The following is a 24439-nucleotide window of genomic DNA, read 5'->3' as shown; positions in this document are numbered from 1 at the left end:
TTAAATCAGATTTCAAAGCTGTTTATGAGTAAAACTCTTGTTATAAAAATCCACAATGAAATACTGTCATATAAAATGCCATCAGGATCCTTCCCACAGGGCAGTTGGTGGCAGAGTGGCCCTGTGAGGGACGCACTAATGTCTTCTTTGCCTGCATCCCTACTTACTGGAATACTTTACAATCAATGGCCTAGAAGGGGCAGTGGGAGTCCAGAAAGGTACCTTTCTGAAGAACCTTAGCTTTACAATCAGGAGAGCTGTGCCTAGATGGCTTTTTCATTGACCAGGTTTCATCCACATTGGTACTATCCTCAAATTGCACAGAATCAATGTATGGAAGCAAAACTTACATCATGCATGGAGTCCAAAAGTTTTGTCAGTTGATAAAATCGCTGCCAGTTCTGGCTCGAGTTTCCCTCTCTCTTCACTATAGCTTTCCCCAGTTCTTTGATGTAGGTCATACGAATTTCATCAAACAGAGCCTGACTCCTCAAGCCCTCCTTAGGAACTGAAATATTGAGATTAGTTTTTAGATTACCGGAGTTTGTAAGCGTCCTACAACAGGATGTTTCTATTTACCGTAAACCAAGACAAAAGAAGTTAGAATCATGGTTTTAAATTGTGGATATTTATGCAGACAATTGCAGAGAGTTCAGAGTTTCTGCATAAAATAAGTATTGTGAATAACACCATTAAAAGGCCGTTTTGGTTTTGTAGTCTAAGACAGTATGTAGCACAAGGAAAACCAGTACCCACACTTGTGCACAAACCTCTCAAATTATAGGAAATTCTAAGTGACCTTGTCCATAGAGACATAGTATGCTTGTAAGATTTTGCACCATGGAGATTAATGTTTCCTGGATTCATCCATCAACCGTGTCTCCAAATGGTTGTATTTCCAGGAAGAAATAAATGGCTATTGATTCTGTTTATTCTTCTAGTGTACCTAGAAAAATAAAACTCCCTTCTACTGAAAAAGCTTCTGCAAATTTCTCCTCCACAGGACACTACTGGGCTTTGAACATACCAGAGACTCATACCTATTATCAGAGTCGACTTAAGTCTGAACAGAGGTTCCTTGTCCAAGCACTTATGTGCAAATTGCCACTTTCATCAGCTCTCCAGCTACCACAAAGCTTGAACCCGTTTAAGAATTGAACATTTTAGTTATTTCTGGTGGCAAAATCGGTTTGGTCCAATAGATATTGTGACAAATTGTTAATTTCAAAATAATTTTAACATGCTTTTTGGACTATCATTTATGAGGTACACAAATGCTGACCCAAGACTGACAAAATGTGGTGGCCACAGAACTCTCTAATAAAGTGGATCTGAGAGTTCTAAATTCAGTTCCCAGATCAGTGTTGAAGGAGAACTCTTTAAAAAGTGGTTTTGGTTGTTTTTTTTTTTTTAAAAAAAGAGGAATCACCAATGTTCACGTACTTGTAGAGAGAAGCAGCAAGGTTTTCATGCAGAGATATTCCTCGTATGAAACTTGAAGACGTGCTAACTCATTAGTAACCATCAGCAAACGCTTGCATTGTTCATACATACAGGGTAAATTCATTCTCTGCCTGAGGAGTAAATAGAATATACACATCTGAATCAGTACAAAAGAAATTAATTTGTACCTTGTTTACCAGTAAGGAGATGCCTCTATTTACATGAATTCCAGAAATGATAGGCTAGTAAGGTACGCATACTTTTTCCAAATGAAGTTGCAAAGCAACGCCTTTAAATAAACTGCAGTTTTAATATTATTGTGAAAGGTTTACTCATAATAGTAAAATGGTATTTTATCATGAAGGGTAAAATAGATATTTACAGAATTTCCCTTCTGACCTTTCTGCTGTATAAGTATACAATCTTTTCCTTTTAAAACTTATTGCACTTATGGATTCTCCTGTACAGTGGACGCTCGGGTTGCGAATGTGTTCCATGCGGGATGCATGTTCACAACCTGCAGTGGCGCATAAGGTATAACTGTATTCCATTATTTACAAATCGTCTAGGCATAAGTTATTAACAACGCAACACAATAAAAACAACAACTAGACTTGTAGCCATAGATGACCAGGAAGGAATTCCATACCGATGACAGAGTGGGTTGGCAGAGGAGGAACAAAACCCTCTACTCCTTCTCTGACAATCCATGGGATTGGGGATGGCATTGAAGGAAGGAAGCCAGTTTATTAGCGCTTTCCCTGATCTACTAGCCTGTTGAGAAGATATTTGAATTTCCAGGCTGGCCACAAAGGAAGGTAGGTTACTAATGTAAGCGTCTCCCCCTTTGTCTTTAGAGTTTAAGCCAATTCTTAGGACTTTATTTCACCTTATTAAATGTTTGGGCGGGATATTTTATATACTGGTATTTACTGATAAAATACTGATTTTTTTAATGGCTAAGAAAACAGCAAGATCAGTTCAATTTTAGAACTGCGTTTGTTGAATTAATATTGCTTTTTTCTATTTTCAAATTTATATCCCTTTTGCACTTTGACAACAGGGTGTAGCTAGCAGAAAGGCCCACACCCTGTGATATGTTACTGCTTGAAGAGGATGTGGGGCGTAGCTTTGAGACTCAAGATGTGCTAAGCTGTAGGTCATATTTTAGATGCTTTGAAAGCCTGCAATTTTAGAATCCTGTATCATTACTTGCCACAATTATCATGCAGTACACACTTTATGTGAGAGCTAGTATAACTCCTCCCCAATACAAATGAACAGGGAGAGGTACTAGCACTTTCAAAACATGGGGGTGATATCCATCCCTGTTAAACTGTTCCCACTATACCTTTCCTTGGTTCAATCCACCCAAAGCTGCTCAGACCATTGAGGATCCTATCAGCCACAATGGCTAAATAGAACCTCTTTGTTCAGAGACAGCACACCTATGAATACCAGGTGCCAGTGACATCAACTGCCATAATGCCTTGCTTGTAAGCTGCCCAGAGGCAATTTTCTGGCCACTATTGGAAATAGACTGCTGGAGTAGATGGAGACAAGTGACTTGCATTGAACCTATTTAGTAATCTTGGGCAGTTACTTATTTCAGCATAGCTCAGCTGTTTGGAGCATGGTGCTGATAACAGCAATGTTGCTTATTCAATCTGTGTATGGTACAGCTGCATTTACCTGCATTGCAGGCGGTTGGACTAGATCCCTTGCAACTCCAAAATCCTTTGACTCTGTGACCCCACATTTGCTGTGGCAACGTAGGAAGAAGAATGTGACAGGAGCTGCTATGACCTCCTGATCCAGGGCACATTTTCTGGCTCTGCTCTCAGATTTGGTTTGAGGAGGACTTGCTATTTGCCCCAAGGCTGCCAGAACCTGAACAAACATCAGGTGCAGGGAGCTGGACCTTGCAGAGTCCCTTGTAAATGGCATTATGTTTGCAAACCACCTTGAATGATATCCTGCCTTTCCACCTTTAGGCAATCTTTTAAAATCAAATCAGTCAACCAGCCAACTCAACACTAAAAGCAGAGGAAGAAGTACCGTATTTTTTGCACCATAACACTCACTTTTTTCCTCTTAAAAAGTAAGGGGAAATGTCTGTGCGTGTTATGGAGGGAATGCCTACGGGTAGCATGCCTACGGATTTTCCTCCTCTAAAAACTACGTCCGTGTTATGGTCGGGTGCGTGTTATAGAGCGAAAAATACGGTAATTTGCTGAAGGTTCCATCTGAGCCCTAAACATAAAATCCACAAAAAAAATCCCTTTCCAAAAGTTCCAACTACTGGCCCAACATATGTCGCACTGCTCTAGGGTTCTTTTTGCTGAACTGTGTTTCTAAACTCAATGCAAAGTGTTCATTAATATATTTAACGCCCCAAACAGCTTAGTTCAATATTATTCAAAGAACCGCCTGCACCCATGTAGTAGTGTCTATATCTTAAAATCTAGTTCAGAAGGCCTGCTTCAGCACCCACCAGATGGGTGAGGATATGGATTGATGGTAGTTAACTGGGGTAGGGTCAAATCATTTCTGTGTTGTGCTGGTTATTTTAATGTTACTGTTTATTCTAATTTTATGTATTATTGACTGCAAGAAGCTCCAGGTGGCATACATAACACCAGAAGTCAGTTATACCCAAGTTCACCCAGTAAGCTTCATGGCTGATTACAGATTTGAAAACTGCTATGCCGGGTCCTAATCCTGCACTTTATCCACTACACCACACTTAACAGCTGCTTTTTAAAGAAAAACTTTTATGAAATATGTAAGATGCTTTGTGAAGGATTTTCTCAAAAAGCAGAACAAGAATATCTCCAATAAAATAAATTATCAGATGCTAGGGACAACCAACATGAAAAGCCTATTTCCTTCATGGCCATCTTATGAGTTTCCAGAGGGATCAGAATAGCTCAAGTCAGCCTTTCCAAATCTGATGGTCTCCAGATCTTTGGCTCTCCCAACTTTCATCAGCTTCAGCAAGCATGGCCAATAGTCATGGACGATGGGATCTGAAGTGCAAAATATGGGGAGGACATCAGCTTGGGGAAAGCTGGCAGCTAAATTTAATGGGTAGCTTTTGTTTTAATGAGTACTTTGAATTTGGATAAGTGTTTGATTATTGTTAAGTTTCATCAACCAATGTTTCCTAACCAGTTGATATTGACCATTAAATTGTGCTAAATAGCTGCACTGTGCAATTAAGGAGCACTGGGAATAGGGACTACTTGTAACTGTGGCCTTAAAGTGTACAAGTGAGAATAATTATATAAAATAAGCATGAACAGTGAGTAACATTCCTACAGCTAACCTTCTCTTCTAGGAAAATGAATAATTAGTAATGATATGGTGCTACAGCAAATCTGCAGTGTAATTACATTATAACTACCCTGCAATTACAATTCCCACTTCCTCCCTGTGGTATATGTTATGTGAATACACTTGCTCCTATTCTGAGTATGTATATGTATTTTTGAATAGCTTAGACTATGGGTTCCTAAGCAGAGCTATCTATTCAGAACATAAATATAATCTTGGTGGTCCAATTTTTCATTCTACAATTGCCTTACATCTGCTTCAGCTAACTTGCTCTAGCCATAGGTTGGTAACCTACCACTCAGATTACTGCAATGCATTCTGCACAGATCTACCCTCCAAAACAGTCTGGAAGCTTCAGTTGGTCCAAAACAGGTTGACTAAGTTATGGATGGGGAGCTGCCTAGAGTTGTTTGGGCAACCCAGTCAGATGGGCAGCATATAAATGAAGTAGTAGTAAAAAAATGAATGAGTGAGTGAGTGAATGAATGAATGGGACCCTATAAATATAATTATATCATACCAGTGCTTGATCATCTGTAGTACCTTGTAGTCAGTTTCCAGTTCCAATTCAAAGTGCTCGTTTTAACGTTTAATAACCTAAATGAGTTGGGGCAAAGCTACTTCTGCAATGCCTCATCAGATGTCATTCTCCAGGTTCCAGGTTCATCAGAGGTCATTCTCCAGGTTCCCCTACCTAATGAACTGAGACGGATGGCTACTATGCAGGCTCCTTGAGTAATTTTAGTTTATGAGGGCTATAGTAGAAGAGGTTATATAAAGCCCTGTGTATTATTATTTTTCTAGATAAATTACCTGAAATTATTTTTTGCTTAATAGATGAAAGGTCATAGATAATTTCCATTAGTAAAATTATTGGTTAACCAACAGTTATCCATAGGTGTGAAATTAAATTAGCAAATGGGAGGTGGAAAAGATTTACACCATCACTAATGGAAATTTATATTGTGCAATACAGAGTTTATGCAAGTCAGGCTGTACTACATGCCACTTGCAAGTCTCATAAGATACAGTAGCCTACCAACTTGTATTTCCTGTTTCTCTCATACACACACGCACAGAGCGAGCGCTTTGTTAAGGGACTTTAGCAAACAACACTTGGCTGGAAGATAAGCTCTGATATTGCATCCATGACTGATTAAAGCAAGACATTATGGACTGATACAGGAATTAGGAGTTCAGAAATAGTCACATTTTCATTGTGCAATTTATACCTTACACCTTACAATTTACACTGACGTTATGAAAATTGAAATGCTCAAATATTCAGGGAAATGATCAGCATTCCAAGGAGTAAAAATTACCGTATTTTTCCTTCTATAACACGCAGATTTTTTCTCCTAAAAAGGAAGGGGAAATGTCTGTGCGTGTTATTGAGCGAATGTGTGGTCCCTGGAGCCAAATGGCGCGAGGGGAGGCAAAAAAAATCAGGCAAAAATCAAATTGTGCGTCTCGGAGAAGGGAAACCTGAAAAGAGGAAGCGGCTGCTTTCCTGCATTCTGCCTCAGGGTCTTACTGCCCACCCACCTCTGTTTCCTTGCTGTGTTTGCTCAAACGGAACAAAGAGCAGGGAAAGCCCCTCCCCTCCAGGCAAGCAGAGGGGAAAGCAGAGTGTCGTCTCTGTGCTCCGTGCTGCTGAAAACATGCAGGAGGGAGAGAGAGAGAGAGAGAGAGAGAGAGAGCGCGCGCGCGAGCTGGCTGGCTTGGGTGGGTAGGTGAGGGAAAACTTTTGCCTTCCTTTCCTCCCTCCCGTTATACCCCTCTCCTGCATTCTTAGCCAGCTGCTTCTCTGCACACCCCTCTCGTGCTCCTTGTCCGTTCTGTGTTTTTCCTTCCCTCCCCACTTAAAGTGTGGTTAAAAAGCATGGATCCACATGGATCCTCAGGATCTTTGCATTGGGTCAGCCCAAATTCACCATCAGATCACATAGCATGTCCATGGCTACAGCCTGCCCCCCAAAAATCACGCACCCACTGTTGCCTGGGGCTGCAATGGTGCAAAAACGTGGTTAAAAAGCATGGATCCACAGGGATTCTCAGGATTTTTGCATTGGGTCACCCCAAATTCACCATCAGATCACATGTCTGTGGCCACAGCATGAAGCACAAAAATGATACATCCACTGTTTCATTCAGAATGTTTTTTTCCCTTGTTTTCCTCCTCTAAAAACGATGTGCGTGTTATGGTCAGGTGCGTGTTATAGAGCGAAAAATACGGTACTGGGAAACTAGATTACTTCTTCCACAGAGGTCTGTCCCTCCTCCCAAGTTCAAGTGGAAGTGCCAGCCATACGCCTGAACTAGTGCCAATACATCTGTTCTGCATTCCCATTATAGTGAAAGTCTGAAAAGGCAGATACCCTCCCGTAATACACAAACTACTCTGAGAAGCACCTATATTTCTCACAACTTGACTTATCAGATGCTTCATTTAACCTCATTAAATGAGACTGAAAGTGGAGAACCTTTAATTCATGTATCTCTCCTTTTCTCACTTATTCCTAGACCTTCACTTCAGAGAACTAGAAGTGCATAGATATCCATCAAGCTGCATAACAAGGACTATGTATGTGGAGTCAGCAAAACAGCACAGGCCAATGGAGGTGGCTAAGACTACAGTCTCTCTGCATGCAGTTTCCTGTCAGCTGGGTAAGCAGCACCTCATAGTCTCTTGTAAATGTAGATGCTCACTAAAAGGCTGCAGCAGTATTTTCTTGGAAGTAATGTTAATGAAAGGTGGTGGGTATTTTTTGAAGCATTCATTTATAGATAAATAAATGCCCTCCCATATTACGATACTTCCTGTTATTTAACCTTTTATGTGTTTTTGTAGTATAATATATTCCTTTTTGTTTGAAGTTGCTACCCTTATCAATTTTATACTGGTGAAATCCTTGGTATTTGCAGATGATCATGTACTTTAAAACTATCGTATTTTTCACTCCATAAGACGCACCAGACCACAAGACGCACCTAATTTTTGGAGGAGGAAAAGAAGAAAAAAAATATTCTGAATCTCAGAAGCCAGAACAGCAAGAGGGATCGCTGCGCAGTGAAAGCATCAATCACTCTTGCTGTTCTGGCTTCTGGGATAGCTGCGCATCCTGCATTCGCTCCATAAGACGTACACACATTTCCCCTTACTTTTTAGGAGGGAAAAAGTGAGTCTTATAGAGCAAAAATTACAGTATATCCCTGTAGCATTAATGGGTGGGCAGAAAAAGTGGATTGTGTTAGCTCTTATGGTGGCTAAGAGACTTCTACTTCGAGATTGCAAGGACAAAAATCCATTATCTATTACACTATGATCTGAAGAGCTCATTTCATACAGGCATCAATCTTCTGTGGAGGGTTTATATTAACTTATATGCTTTATTTAAATGCCATCTAAGTTATGAAGTTTATCCTGTGAACTGCCCTGAGACCTGCAGGTATAGGGTGGTATACAATTTTAATAATAATAGAAATAAATAAAACCATTTTGATTGGTATAGGCAGTTTCCTATGTTCCTATATATGGAAGGGGACACCTGCCTAGTCAGCCAAATCAACCCTGGTGATCAATGGGGTGACAGATGTCACAGCCAGATCGCCCTCACATATATGGTGGGTTAACCAGAAAACCTCAGCATCAATAATCAGAATCAGGAAAAGCACAGTTTATCACAGTAAGCTACTTTTTCAGCTTCCTTCTCAATCCACATAACAGAATAAAAAACAATAAATTTAACTATGATAATTTTATCACTCAGGTTTTTTTTTAAAAAAAATTCACTGTTTGCATTCAATACAGGGACTGATATAGAATTTCCACATACTGTGTTTCATTGGGAAACCGTCATATTTCAAAGTATACAGGTGGTTATACTAAGCCTCTATTTTTGACGCAAACAATATCAATCTGATGCATTGTTTCTTTCAGGTCAAGATTGGGTTAATGAAGGATAAAACAGTCAAAATGCACTGTAGCAAAAGAGAAGCCTCACAGTAGAAGAAATTATTTGTCCACTAAAGCAAGTAATGAAGATTACAGGTCAACATGCAAGACAGGCTTCTTCAGGGAGGAACAAAATCATTAAGGATGAGATCATAGTCCATCCTTTTTGTAGTTGCTCAATAGAATTTGATACAAGTTTTCTATTTGGGTGACTAGAATAACACAACACTTGAGAATGCTTTTTTTTTTTTTTTAACAGCCAGGTCAAGTTCTGTTCATCAAGATCCTTGTAGGGCATCGAGGTTTGCCGTAAACTGAATCTACCTATGTTGTTACAGTATGTAATTTTTTCATGAAACTGCACCAAGTGTCTACAGAAAGTGGTGAGAACATCCCACAACTGACTATTCTGGCCCTGCTGCAGAAAATATCTACCACCATCAGAAATGTTACAAAAATGTAAAAAGGCTTGCTTTTGAGGAATAAATATACAGACTGTTCTCACACAAAATACAGAAATAACAGATGTGTTAAGATTTAGCACTTAGTTACTTATTGTTTCAGAGCTTTTTTCAATTGTGCAATGTTACAGTGCCATGCAAATACCATTACTGTGTTACTAGGATTCTGTGCTACAGTATCACATGTATTAGAAGTGTCACCGTTTATTATGTGAAACACTGTCTGCAAAGGGCATCTGAAGGGAAGGGTTTATTTCAGTGGAAGGAACATTTAATGCTCTTAACTTATTATGACAAAAGGATTCACATATGCAAAAACAAGGTCAATGTAGCCAGGCAATATCAGTTCATAGTTGTCAACAAATAATGCTAGACAAATATAGAGGTATGATAATGGAACTATTATTATTGTGGTGTCAGTAAGCTAAAGCATTTCAAAATTTGAATTAAACAAGACAAACATGCACTATGAAAGATGGCAGTTTTAGAATGTGAAAAGCGGAGTCTGTGGAAAAATCTCACAGGTCAAAGGGGAAGAGAGAAATTAGTCTCCAGAGGAGTGTATCCTCTGTGGCATTCAGCCTTTATCAATTTGTATAATTTCAGTAAAAGGTCAATGTTATGCCATTTCAACCCGCCTATATTATCCTTCGTTCTACTGTCTGCCTACCCACCCCCATTTTGGATTCTCAGCACAACTGTGCATAGCACCCCTACTTTAACCAGTTATTTCATCTAATAGTGAAATGCAGGGTACCCAAATACAGTGGTGCCCCGCAAGACAAACGCCTCGCAAGACGGAAAACCCACTAGATGAAAGGGTTTTCCGTTTTGGAGGCACTTCGCAAAACGAATTTCCCTATGGGCTTGCTTCGCAAGACGAAATGTCTTGCAAGTTCCTGCGGGTTTTTCCCCCTCCCCCCCTTTTCCTAAGCCGCTAAACCGCTTATCAGCTGATCCGCTGATAAGCCACTTATCAGCTGATCCGCTAAAAGCCGCTAAACCGCTAATAGCGCTAATCCGCTAAGCTGTCAATGGGCTTGCTTCGCAAGACGAAAAAACCGCTATACGAAGAGCCTCACGGAACGGATTAATTTCGTCTTGCGAGGCACCACTGTAGCATACTGCTGTAACGAGCAAAAAGAAAAACCTCAACAGTAACAAACAAATCTAAATATATTCTTTGCTTAGTTGAATATTTATTAATAGTAGACAGGCACTCTAATAGATATATTTGACCAATCCATTGAACTGTGACCTAACCCTAGTACTCACAAAAGTAACCTTGTTAATATATTCAAAGCATCATAAAGTGGAGATGGATTGTTCATATATTCTAACAACTATTTTACTGGGAGACATCGCTAACATATTTTGTGCCCCCCCCCCGACTACTACTATCCTGCTGTGGACATCATCACGATGCAAAACAAACCTAACCAACGCATCATTCCCCACCTCACCTTTGGCTTGCTTCTGGTAATTTAAATTTAGCCAAATTAGGTTGCCAACTAACATATGCACATTAGGTTCTCCTAATGAGCTTCATGCTGAATTGAACCTGGGTGCCCCTTGTCATAGTATGACACTTCCTAACTATTGCACCACAGTGGCTCTCATCCTGCCAACTTGTGTTGCACAGGAGGAACACCACTGTGGTGTTATCATTTTCAACAGACAGATGTAGTTATGCATTATTAAAGTAAAAGCCAAAAGAGATTTTTTAATACCTTCATTTCTACTGTTCTATAAGCAGTACAAGTTACTGAAATATTCAAATTCAAAAATGAATAAGGAATTGTTTTTTATAAGCTAAGTCTTTATACACAATTATAGTACTAATTGTGCACCTAAGTTATAAGAACACATTTCTAGAAGTGTAGCCAAGCTTTAGAAATACAGAGAGAAGGACTCGAATACTACTTACTCATTGATGATCAAATCTGGTGCAAAACACAATAAACTTCCATTAGCCTGTTTATATGATCTCCATCCTAGGGCAAAAGCCATCAGAAACATCCACGAATACTGCAGAAGTGTCATTTGGTCATCCAGATGCAAGTTTCTGAAACCTGATTGGAAATAAAAGGTACAAGATCTAGCACATTTCCTGTTGTAATTAAAGTACTGCTTGTCCAAAGTGTTACTTTTGAATCTTAAAGTTCAGAATGACTTCTTGAGAGGGTCCAGAGTCAAAATGCATCAAAAATTCAGTAAAGGGACATAAGATTCAAAATAGTTTTATGAAATAGTAATGCTAAATAGCAAAAAAATGTTAATAAGATACATATTAATATCTAAAGGTAAAGGGACCCCTGACCATGAGGTCCAGTTGTGGCCAACTCTGGGGTTGCGGCGCTCATCTCGTTTTATTGGCCGAGGGAGCCAGCGTACAGCTTCTGGGTCAGGTGGCCAGCATGACTAAGCCACTTCTGGTGAACCAGAGCAGCACATGGAAACGCCGTTTACCTTCCCGCCAGAGCGGTACCTATTTATCTACTTACACTTTGGCATGCTTTTGAACTGCTAGGTTGGCAGGAGCAGGGACTGAGCAATGGGAGCTCACCCCATCGCGGGGATTCGAACCGCCGACCTTCTGATTGGCAAGTCCTAGGCTCTGTGGTTTAACCCACAGTGCCACCCGCGTCCCATATTAATATCTACAAATATGCAAATTACAGTTGATATATTGCAGTGAAATGTAACCAAGCTCTCTCCTTTGTATAATGCTCTTTGGAAGAGGCAATTTCCACGGGAAAAGGAACATTAAGGAAAAGAGTGTTTAATCTTTTCCCTGCCAGGGAAGACGTTGATGAGACTTTCCAATCCTAGTATTAGTTCTTGTTTCATTTTTTTCCTTTCATGGCAAGCCACAACAATTAACAGTAAGGGAAAAATTTATCTCTATGTTATTTTGGAGGTAGAACTGCAACTTATACAGTGGTACCTCGGGTTACATATGCTTCAGGTTACAGACTCCGCTAACCCAGAAATAGTACCTCGGGTTAAGAACTTTGCTTCAGGATGAGAACAGAGATCACACGGTGGCAGTAGGAGGCCCCATTACTAAAGTGGTGCTTCATGTTAAGAACAGATTCAGGTTAAGAACAGACCTCCGGAACAAATTAAGTACTTAACCCAAGGTACCACTGTATGCTGTTACAAAATGGAAACCAGGAAACCAAACCTTTCTCTATGGTGTAAGATAAGAAGCCTATGATTTAGGGCTGGACAATGTTTGGTTTTCAACATCACAATCTGGCAATAAACCACGATTGTGAACTATGCTGCATTGGCCCCAGCCCGCAAGGCATAGGGTGAAACTGCTGCAGCTCTCGCCATGGGAGCAGAGGCACTTTCACCCCAGTGCCTCATGGGCAGCGACAACTCAGTTTGTTTGTGCTGTTCAGCTGGGGCCCACACCCACGCAGGCCAGAGACTTCTTTCTCCTGCTTGCCCCAAGATGGAGGGAGCCTCCATTTGCAGGGCTCCCTCAAGTGGAACGGAGCCCCAACCTTGCTTCCAGCTTGTGCGAGCTGAGGGAAGAACAAGTTGCATTACGGCCAGAGTGCAACTGCTGATTCACCTGGCAGTATGTTGCAGGTGAAATCACTGCTGCTGCAGAGACCCACTGTGGCTTGTTCCTCCCTCACACTGGGCGCTGACAGCAGAGGGACTCGGCAGTGGAAGCAGCTTCACCCACAATATACCACTGGGTATATTGGCCCTCATACCGGTCCTGGGTAATGTATTGATACATCATCCAGGCCTACCATGGTTAGGAGCAGAATTCATGTAATACATATACAAACCTGGTATTGCCTTTGCCCATTTCACAGCAGCAACCACTTGCCTTCCTCCTAGCATATTGAGAGTTGACATAATACGCCAAGTTGTGTCCGGTACTGTGCTGTCATAGCCTGAAAACATCACTTCTGGTTCAATGACTTCCAGGAGGGAAACCAGAGTAGGCGTTAGCTGTGGCAGGGAGGCAGGAACAACAGCCTTATTTGTGGGACTTTCTGCAGTCTCTCTTCCTGCAGCCACACTAGATTGCTGGATTCCTTTTATCTTTTTCTTTGTCTTTCGTGCTAGAAATTTTAAAGAAAATAAAGTCAACATTAAAAAATAAAACCAGAAAGCGTTGCTAACACAATCAATGCAATCTTCTATGCTGCAGGCATACAACAGACTCCTTATGGCAGGGAATCCTGTGGCCTCCTAATCTTGTTGGAACGACAACTCTCATCATCCCCAAACGTTGGGCATGCTTGCTGGAACAGAGAAGAGTTGGGGGGCCACAGAGATTTCCTGCTCTTCCTTTATGGTTTCATTTGTATGAACAGAAAATGAAACCTTGGATTAAATGTGAAAAGGAAGAAAAAGCAGTAGTGCACCTGGGGGAAATTACTAAAAAACTTATTCCATTTACAGCTTTGGAATGGAATGGTTTCAATGAGGCCTTTGCATTGCACTTAAACCAAGACAACATAACGGATGGATGAACAAAACTACATATACACCATGGAATTATGCCTACATGCACATAGAATGCATTACTAGACATGAATCACCATAGCCAGGATTTTAATTTGTTTCTTCTACAGCTGGAGCAAAAAAGATATATATTTTTTTCTGATAACTGCTTGCCATTATAATTAAACTATGGAATACATATGCCAGATGAACTGCTCAAAATACACTTCTCCGTATACTGTTTTTATTCACATTTCCACAGTATCTATGCTGCCTGCATACTTTTTTTTACTTATACGAACCATATATCCTGAAAATTTTGCAATACTGTATATAAAATCTATCTTACGTTGGAATTACAAAAATTGACAAAATAGAGTACCAGATAATGAACAGCAATTATAAAGTTAATACTGGTCCCTTCCAACTTCACAATTCAATGAGTAGCAAAGAGCTGTAAAGCACTTAGCCAACTAGGACTTTGAAAAGATAGCACAGGGCCAGATCACTTGCATGCAGCAGTGCTTCCATGTGGTGCTATACACTTGATGCCTCCAACTGCAGCAGTGCTTTTGGCAGCAGCTGCCGTTACAGAAATCACTGCAAATGTAAATCATGGAGGCACTTGTGAGCTTACCAGTGATCTTGCTATTCCATACCTGAGTTAGCACACAATTAGAGGTGTTTTTGGAGACACATACATGCAATAACATACAAAATCATTAGTTGTGTTATTAGCTATTATACTATTGGCTGTCTATTACCTACTGAGATCGAGGTGATGTGGTTGACATTTAAAGTACTAAACAACTTGGGACTATTATACCTAGCAGACTGCCTTCCCCAATACAGACCAAGTTGATCTTCCAAGGAGACTCTGCTGGTTGCTCCACAACCACCAAATGGTCATTTGGTGACAATGTGGAAGTGGGTCTTCTTGGTGATAGCATCCACACTCTGGATTGCTCTTCCTTAGATATTTTGTAAGACAGAGATTTAGATGTTTTGTAAGACAAAAACGTATGCAAAAGCACAAGCAGCCAAGTATTTTAGTTGTTTGTCCAATTAAATTTGTTACCTGCAAAGGCCTAAAACATACCGCCTCTAAATTAAGTTTCTGGTAAAGACATTCTATTGTTAGACATAAGGGCTTAAAATAATTGAAACACATAATATTTCAGGGGCCTCTAGAATTATATAGTCACAGCATTATTATGAAATTGCTGTAATAATTAGCAATGTTTACAAAGTTTGAATGTGAGGGGGGGGGATGAAAAATGCCTTTGCTCCTAAATATAATGCCACATGGAGCAGCAGAGACAGATCACAATGCAGGCTTGCCTCCCTACCTACTGAGCTAGAAATCACAGAACTGCTGGGTTGGAAGGGAGCCCAGGGATCATCTAGTCCAACCCCAGCAATGCAGCACCTGAGCAGCACCTGCACTCTGTCTAATAGTAAGGCCAGGTCAGTTTTTCTATCACACAAATGGAAGTCTTCATTCTGCCAAACACTACTAACATTGCTACTACAAGACTTCCTGGATTGCAATGACAAGCCTGCAACAGTTACCTCTCCTCAGCCACAAGGGACCAAACATGTGAATTTGCTCATTATGAATCTGCCATACAGTATTACTGAATGTTATCACCTATCCATACTTTAAAAGTTTCATATTGTTGACAATGGATTGCACTCAACCAGGTGCTACTCAGAGTAGACCCACTGAAATTAGTGAACAGAAGTTAGTGGTGTTGATTAACTTCAATGGGTCTAACTCTGACTAGAACTGGTATAGAATACCACCCGATGAGTCAACATTTTTGTTTCTTCCTGATTTGCATTCAAACTGTTGTACACTCCAAGTGTGGGGTTTTCCCAACCACAGTATTTACTGAAAAAAGGAGTGCACAAATACGTGAAATCGCAAAGTGAAAACAAAAAGAAGAGAAACGGAAAAAAGAGATTAGCATGCATACAAATCATACTACTTCAGTGCAAAATACAGTTCTTATGAGAGTCTGGGAAAGATTGGAAATGTATGTTGAAAGAAATATCTAAGTTCTGCTAAGAAAGACGTGCATATGTTAAACATATACAGTGATAAATAGTCATTCAGAAAACATTAAACAACTGCATATATTGCCACTAACCCACTTAAATAAGTTAAATAAGTTGGAGTCTTTGTTATTAAATATACCAAGCAAAAAGCACACCAAGAACTCAAGCCAATGTAAGTTTCAATAGTGGGAGTGGTCCCTACTCACAATTCAATAATCAATAGGACAGGAACAGGGCCCTGTTTCGATGTATTCACCTTCATCAGATAATTTTTAAGTTTGCAGTTTGTAAGTCTGAAGATTTTCGGATAAATATATCCTGTTATATATAGATATATAGAAAATAACAGGATATATTTATCCAAAAGTCTTCAAACTTACAAACTTCAAATTTAAAAATTAGCTGATGAAGGTGAATACATCGAAACAGGGCCCTGTCCTGGTTTCCAATCCATAAATGACTTCTGACTTCTGCTCTATGATTGAAACTGAGTCTCCATCTGCAAGCTGATAAATTATAAGGATCAACATTACTGTCGAGTCAAAAAGAGAAAATCTTTTTAACAAATTATTGTATTATACATATCTCTTTGAGTTTGTAATCTCTGTTAGAGTTTATAATCTCTATTTGAGTTTGTAATCTTTATTATAATACATACTTTTGAATGGATTAGTTTTTGTTATTATTGACTATTGAATTGTAAGTAGGGACCACTCCCACTATTGAAATTTACACTAACCCACTTCATGCATTATTCCAGTGATGGGATCAATGTGTAGAATGAAGCAGAGGGACTAGGCCACCAGTCCTGCACTCAACATCATGCAGCTTCCCCCATCCCTTATGTTCACATATTAGGCATGGATTTCTGAGTCTATGGGTACAGGCTGCCATCACAGCTGCACATCATAGGAAAGGCCAGGAAAAAGATGTGTGGCATTGGATGCAACATGTCCCCACTGTCTTTTTCTATATTTGGGACATCTTCATATGAGTAATGTGCAAAGAGGCTTTCCATCTTTTATATATGCAAAAATGAAGGATTTTCTAGCTTTCAGCTTTAAAACATTTCAAGTTACCTTCCAGGTTCATGCCAGCTTGAAGACATTTCCGATAGCGGCAAGCTGGGCAGTTTTTTCTCCGGATTTTGTCAATAATGCAGTCATTTCTTCCAGCACAGAGATAATTGTGCTGCCCTGCATTTGCAAACAAAGCACAACACCTTTATAATTATGAGCATTTAATTTCTAACATGCACTTGTTGGGTTGGGGAAGAGAAGAAACAAATGGACTTATCTATCCTATCCATGTACATCAGGATGGTCTAACGTGTGGGGATACCCCTTGCCCCTGCAGCCCTTGTACTGCCTTCCCAAAGCCAGGTAAGCAAGGTGCTGGGCTTTGGAAAGGATGCATGAGGGCTCCGACAGGGTTCTACAGTCCCCCCCCTTTCCCAAAGCCTAGTTAGCTCTTTCCCAACTTTGAGAAGGAGATGGGTGGGCTCTAGGACCCTGCCAGAGCCCTCACACCTCCTTCCCAAAATGCAGTGTCTTGCTTAAGGGGCATGAAGGGGTGTGTGTGTGTATGTCAAATTTTGGTCTCAAGCTCCCCCTCCCTTTTTGGCTCCATGGGCCAGATCTTTATCAGGATCTTACTCACAGGTAAAATCTGACAGGTGAGCAGGCTGTCCACTTTACAAAATCCCTTGAAATCCAAGCAGGGAAGGAAGAGAATTGCAAAGGTTTTTTGCAAACCCCCTCCCATTTCCCTTTTAAGACCCCAATATCAGTGAATTAAAAGGGAAGTAGGAAGAGGTTTTTTAAATCATCTGCAAGTCTCCCACTTCCCTTTTTTGCTCTGAAAGGTGGGGGGGGGGGTTACACAAAAAATTTGAAGAGTCAGATGAGAGGTATTGGAGAGGGAGTGAATATAAGGAAGGCCTACATTGTTCCAGTATTCTATAGGTACATGTCCATGAAAATCTGAGATGGATGAGACAGAAAGATGCTGAACATCTTCAGCAGAATGTCAGTTGCTAGGAAATCAGTGTGGAACTGGAGTACTTTTTATGACCACTCACATTTTTATATCAATGTATATATCCAAGTAGTCATTTTATTGTACTGTATAATTTCTCCAACACAGAACTTTTGAAAAAAGTAAACTGCTTTTTCAAAAACTCGCTATGGAATAGTTCACTATAAAATGTCTATCCATACTTTTTTCCTGGAACAGAATTACGTATTCTCTGCATTTTTTAGGTTAAAGTTGGTACCACCAGAGCAAGCAGCCAGTAATCCAGTTTGGGAAATTTTGTTTTGAAATGCTACTTTAGGACATATTGATTTTACCACTTTAAAAGAACAGGGAGGAAACCATTTGGTTTTTGGAGCTTGTGAAGCAGGCAAACTAAATCCTTTGGAATTTTTATGGAACCAAAGATCCAAGTATAAGCAAACCTTGGAAGCAAAGTAAAGTCAACTATAACTTTTAAAGAGCAGATTCTTTCCATATTGAATAAAATAGCAGTGTTAAACAATGGGAGAACAGTGAACCTTAGTAGATCTATTTACCAGGGTCTATTTACTAGAATCTATTTACAAATAAAATCAAACATTGAAAACAACTTGACCTAAAACTTGTCAAGATATAAATAAAATCAGAAGTTTAAAAACAACTTATTATCTTATTGTATTATGGATGTTTAACATTACATGTCTGGCTTAGTTTGCTGTAAACCATACAGGAAAAGTTCCTGCTTAATATTAATTGGGAGGGGGCAGGATTCCAATGCCTAGTGTGCAAGGATCGTAAACAGCACTATGGTGTGGTATCCTGGAGGTTGGGTAAGCAGTTACGCTGAGAATCTTCTGGCAGAGAGTGGGGCCCTCTTTGTGTGGGGAGACAATGAAAAGAGCAGACTACCATTAGTGAAAAACAGGGTGGGAACTTGCTAAAACCATTGGTTGTTTAAACTGTTTGAACATCTTGTGTTTGCTTTTACCTAGGTATTTGGTTAAATTGGAAATTTTTGATTTTATTAATGTAGTTTTGCTTGCTTTTCTCATGACATAATTTTTAAGTTTCTATTTCTTGGGCCTGTTTATATGTTTTTTTGCAATATTGTATACTATTTTCCTCTGTTTATTTTTATTACTTTGCTCCATGCTCTGGGATTGCAAATATTCAATGACGAGTGAGCTATACCATAAATGAAGAGTGGGCTGTATTGTAAATAAAAATAAACAAAACAGCCCTCTTTGGCTGTTTGTTCTTTCATGTTAGGTAAATACATGAAGAAGAGTTAGGAGAGCAAGCTAGTTCTGGCTCCACCCACATCACCACCCATGATTTGGAGGGCGAACATCTGAAGAAGGTAGCTTCCACAAGTATAGAAGGCTCCCACTTTAGAAGTCTGCCCTCCAACTTGAGAAAAGCAATGGAATGGGAACAGGAGGTAGAGCCAGAATGCTTATTCCCACTGGCTGCTTTCACATGCTTACTTAACACGCACATACACACACTCACACAGAAAATTACTTGAAGATGGCTACTGAAGACCAAGGATTTTGCAAGAGATAGGAAGAGATAGCATGGAAATGAACTCCAAACCTTTGTAAAAACCCACAAACATTTGAGGAGAGATATAGACTATACGTTTTAAATAATTGTGATATATCCTACCTTCCACAGCTCTTTTGAAGAACACTTTGCAGCTGCCACAAGTTAGGACACCATAATGACACCCAGAAGCCTCATCTGAGCAAACAAGGCAGAGCTTGGGAGGTGGTCCCGTAGTTGTTGAAGAGGTAGATGGTGAAGTGCTTACATCAGATCTCATTCCAGGGCTAAGGAAACAACAAAACACAGACCAAACTAAAGAAAGGAATTAAAGTATAGAAATACTAAGTTACAAAAACATTGACTCTTACTCTGCTCTGTTAACCAAAACACAAGAAAAGCATCTTGAGTTTTTGCTGAATTCATTATACTCACAGTAAAGTACTTCACATTTTAAAACCATAAAAAGAAAGTGCTGTTACAGTAATACTGAAGGCAGAGCCTGGGATTTTAAAAGGCACAATATTTAAAAGTATGTTTTCACCCTATTTATTCCATAATTGGAAGAAAAAACAAGTAGGGAAATGCATTGTGGATGCATGCTATGTACTTGTATTTAATGTATGCAATTTTTATTTCAATAAATGGTGCTTGGATGTCAGCTGGAAGTCAGCCTAGATGCTCTTTAAAAGTATTATCTTGAGGCCATTAGGATCAACCATTTTTTTAATGCTTCGTTTTGCACACGATACTTTCAATAGGATAAAAAACACACAACACTTTCTGTGGGATGAAACATTACATAATGATTGGCCCAGTTACAACTGGAACTAAGCTTGTTGCTGAAGGAAGTTTGAATCTGTGATGCAACTGAATCTTAACATTTGAGCTTACACAGCAAAATTGAGCAAAACAAGGTGCACACTTCTGAGATCTGCTTAGGTAACTGAATCCTAAGCTCCAAATGAAGAGATGATGCAGGGCTTGTTTGGATTGCAACCAAAAACAGAAGCCACTGTAGGTCTATGCCACTATGTGCTACATCCACCAGCCACAAAGTTGAGGCCCAGGCCAATGTGGATCACCAACTTTCACTCAGGCACTTGGCCCCTTCCTTGGAGAAATTGGTATGAGTGCTCAAAGCACCAGCAGAACACCCCTACAATCAAAGTATGAACTCCACCACTATCCTGGCTGTTGTCCTTTATATTTATATTTAGACTTTAGCTAAACCAACAGTCTTAGTTCTGTTTAGAGGTGGTATTGCCTCTGTGCACTTTCAAGATCAAACTCCAGATACCTCCTTCACTTAATTAATCTAACCCCCATAACACATAAAAATTTACTCAATTAACTTTCCTAGGGCACATGGTAGTATGCCTATATTCAAGAAAGCTTGAAACGAGAGGTAAAGCCGAGTGTCATTTACATGCTGATGACATTGCAACCCAAATCTCTGGAAGACTTCCCCCCAGTGGTTTACATGGCTCCCTTGTTCTTTAGTATTTACAATATAATACTTCTGTAGGACATAAGGCAGCTTTGGCTGTAGAGTAGAGCAAAAGTTCCCCAGCACCATCTTCTGGAACCTCTCCTTCAGAAGTACCACAATCACTTTAAAACCATGCCTTCCAAACTAATCCAGATAAGGTTACCATGGACAACAGTACTGAAAGCTGTTGAGGTCCAGGAGAACTAACAAGGTTCCTCTGAATACCAAGGAACTGACACCAGATCTACAGACAGAAAACATTTTGAAGTAGTTGTACTGATGACCTAAGTCATATCCTCATTCTAAGCAGAGACCTCAATAAGACTGCCAGTTAAACCTGTGAGAAAATCTCCAATTGGCTTCAGAAAACCATCCAGATCCATCAGCTTCCAGGGAGTAGACCAAATCTGATCAGTTAATGATCTGTACATACCAATGGAGTTGTTTCTCTCACACCCACATATTATTTCCCTCTACTTCTGTAGAGAAACAAGATCCAAGGTACACCCTGCCAAGTATTGGTTCAGATCTTGAGACAGGTCCATGGTTGACAGGGCAGCTATGAAATCCTGAGCTGCCCCTGAGAAGACAGCATCAGCATGAACATTTAAGTCCCACAAGACTTGGAGTTGTCAACACAACACTCAAGACCACAAGGGAGGGACATAGGATGAGGGCTTCTCTTAGCACACCGTCATGAGAACCCAGCACCAGTTAGAGACACTCAAAGCTGATTGTTCGACTGATGACAGAAAATGTACCCCTAGAACAAAGTAACCCCTCCTCCAGTTGTCTGAAACTATACAGCAGGCATCTCTAGTTTGTGCGTAAAAACTAGGCTACTGTGCAAAGGTAATACTTCCATTAATTGCTCCACCCACTTTTGCCTCTGTTCCCAACCCTCACTGGCATGTGTCCCAAGGATGTTATTCACAAGGGAATACAGTTCATGGTCTGAAAAGGTTCCTCATCCCTGAGTAAGTTTTAGCTTTGCTTCATAACCTTTAAAAATACAATTCAGCACAACAAAAATGCTTCACTGCAGTGATGCCCACTGCTAATACTTCCCTTACAGTCCATTTTTTATTTTAACAAGTTGAAGAGTAAAACTACTTTTGCAACACAAAGCTAGAAGTGGGAGGCAGGATTTATCAGATTTACAACCCAGAACTAGGCTGATGAAAAAATGCAGCAGTTATAAAATACAGGTGTGTTGGGTTGTTAAACGCCATGATTATTAGCCAGTAACAGCATGTGTTTAAAATAGTTTTTACCTTTTATTCTCAAAAAGCAGGTTTATACCCCATTATAAAATAAGTGTATTTACTTCCAGAAGGCAAAGATAAGGGTCCTCTGAAAGTTCAGAGGACAATTTCTATTGACAAACCATGTTACCCAACCTAATTTTGTTTATTAATGATTTGCCAAAGTCTTTCACTCAAGCACAAGGTCCAAACTTACATGTTTGGAATAAATTGTCTAATATTACACTAAAAGGTAGGATTCAAAAATGCTATTTTTCAGTGGAACTCACAAGCATAAAATGAATGGAGCAACATTCACTGAAAGAACCCAGTACAACTGGGAGGAAGGTCTATGAGAAACAACAGATAACATTATGGCTAAAACAAAGTGTGCAAGTGGTACTGAACATAGTTACAAGATAACCTGAGAACTCTGTATTAGCATGGAAAGTTTTCAGGAAGTTGCAACAGAAGAAATTTCTCTCAGCCTTCAGCTTCACCATACTTTTGTGCTAACCACCATGTAATAAATTCTGCCTTTCTTGTTTTCTGTACCACCCTGCCCCTTTTAAAGGTAAAGGTATGCTTTATTCCATATTTTAGAACATATTTTTGCATTGTTTTGGGAAAGTTTTTAAAATAAAAGCAAGCTTAGGATGCCTGTTTATAAAGTAAGTTGAAGGTCTGAAAGCTGAAGGTTAAGTGTCACAAACTTTCTGTCACAGCTCAAGGGTTTGACTGTATCAAGTTTCCAAGGCTTGGTGGGGAATATTTAAACATTTGTAGAAGAAAATATTCAAATTGTTTTATTTCTGGGACAGCTGCTAGAGACGCTACACTACAGGGTGGGAGTAGGGGTGGAGGAAGAAGAGAACCGCTCCTATTTTGGTATTATGAACTCTAATTGCTGGTTTATGATTCATTAAATGAGATGGCAATGCCTATACATAATATGAACTGCAGTTCTACTTCAACTACAAGAAGAAACTGCCAGTCTTGTCTCTAATGCTCCTAACATCTACATGAATCTGATGGATATGTCTGCCACTGAGTGGGGCTGGAGATCATACTTCTTTACCAATGGTGAATAGCAACCAATGGGAAAAAGACGCATGCCCTTTCTAACAGTAATCAAAGGGCAGTGGCTGCATGGGGTCATGCAGTGCACAGCTATTAAGAAACCTACACCAAGTGGAGAAATGTCATTAGCATCATGCGTTTATCTGTATGCCAGTCTTCCACAAAACTATGCCCAAGGTGGCTCACAATATATCATGAATAATAATAAATATAACAAAAAAAGAACAATTTAAAATGATAATGTCAATCAAACCTAACCTGAACAGAAAATAATTATGCCATACAATCTACTACATATTTTAGAAAATGCTTTGTCTGTCTGTCGTCTATACGTTCAGACACCACTCGAGATATCATCACCAAACTTGGCAGGAGGAGTCTGAAGGTGGGAGTGGCAATCTTTGTTGATGTTTGGATGCTAGCCACCATTTTGAAACAAGGTGGTGGACCAAAACATCACTTTGGCCTGATTTTGGCTGTGTTTTTTTGGTTGGCTTTTGTTTTAGCTCATTCTTCGCTGACCTTCCCCTCCTTCAGTTGTGTTTTTTGACATAGAGTAGGTTTGGCTGCCTTTTATATATCACTGCCAAATACAGCACAACAATTCCCAATTCCCAAGGTGAGAGAGATGGGCATATTTAACTTTTGGATGCCAGGCAGAACGCTAAGTCATATGTTGGTCAACTAACAGTACTGAAAAACAACTGATACAGCTACTAAAATTATTCACATAGACTGAGGCATTAGCAGGGAAAATGGTAAGTTAAATTACATCACAACAATCTATTACTATCGATTTTAAAAACTCTAAACAAACATCCTTAAAATAAAAAGTCTGAAAACTGAAGTTTTGAACTTCCTGTAAGATTCCAAAGAAATATCATTTTAAAAAACGATTGCACTCTAAACCACACCCCTGAAACACACAACTACATTTCTAACTCTTAACGGATTACATGCGAAGCGAAAAGAGTTGTGCTGAAAAAAATGAAAATTCCAGGAATAACATCCCAGCAATTCTTAAAAGACTCACTTTTATTGTTTAAATCACTGTTTAAAAAAATCACAGCAGCCTGCAAGGGAATTTTTAGAACGTTTAAGCCAAGATTATAATTACTATTACTGCCAGAGAGAAAGCAATTTTGCTTCTACAATATCTTATTTTTAGCTTTCATTTTTATAAATATTGCAAGAATGTTATGATATTTTGAGATTAGGTAAAATGATAGTTGAGCATTTCCTCAATGTTCAAAGAACACCTCTTACTGCCCTGCCATAGGCAAATGACCAATTAATGGGGCTTTCCTCATCTAGGAATGTGGTATAAAGA

The 24439-nt window shown here is 39.6% G+C and overlaps 1 protein-coding gene across 3 annotated transcripts in view; it reads right to left on the bottom strand.

Annotated features, from left to right (window-relative positions):
- The window catches only part of NR3C1 (nuclear receptor subfamily 3 group C member 1), a 52646-nt gene that overhangs the window by 6615 nt on the left and 21592 nt on the right, over nucleotides 1–24439 (bottom strand). For all 3 annotated transcript variants that reach the window (XM_081852072.1, XM_081852070.1, XM_081852071.1), the window contains 6 exons: nucleotides 19417–19580; nucleotides 16812–16928; nucleotides 13008–13286; nucleotides 11123–11267; nucleotides 1444–1574; nucleotides 351–508 (listed from right to left, as the gene is read on the bottom strand). In XM_081852072.1, coding sequence (XP_081708198.1) covers nucleotides 351–508; nucleotides 1444–1574; nucleotides 11123–11267; nucleotides 13008–13286; nucleotides 16812–16928; nucleotides 19417–19580 — 994 coding nt within the window. The remainder of the gene's footprint in view (nucleotides 1–350; nucleotides 509–1443; nucleotides 1575–11122; nucleotides 11268–13007; nucleotides 13287–16811; nucleotides 16929–19416; nucleotides 19581–24439) is intronic.

The sequence above is a fragment of the Podarcis erhardii genome (genome assembly GCF_964252035.2).
Source record: "Podarcis erhardii genome assembly, chromosome: 2".
In the NCBI taxonomy this organism is placed as follows: Eukaryota; Metazoa; Chordata; class Lepidosauria; order Squamata; family Lacertidae; genus Podarcis; species Podarcis erhardii.
The sequence above is the reverse complement of the archived record's forward strand: the minus strand, read 5'-3'. Positions and strand labels throughout refer to the sequence as shown.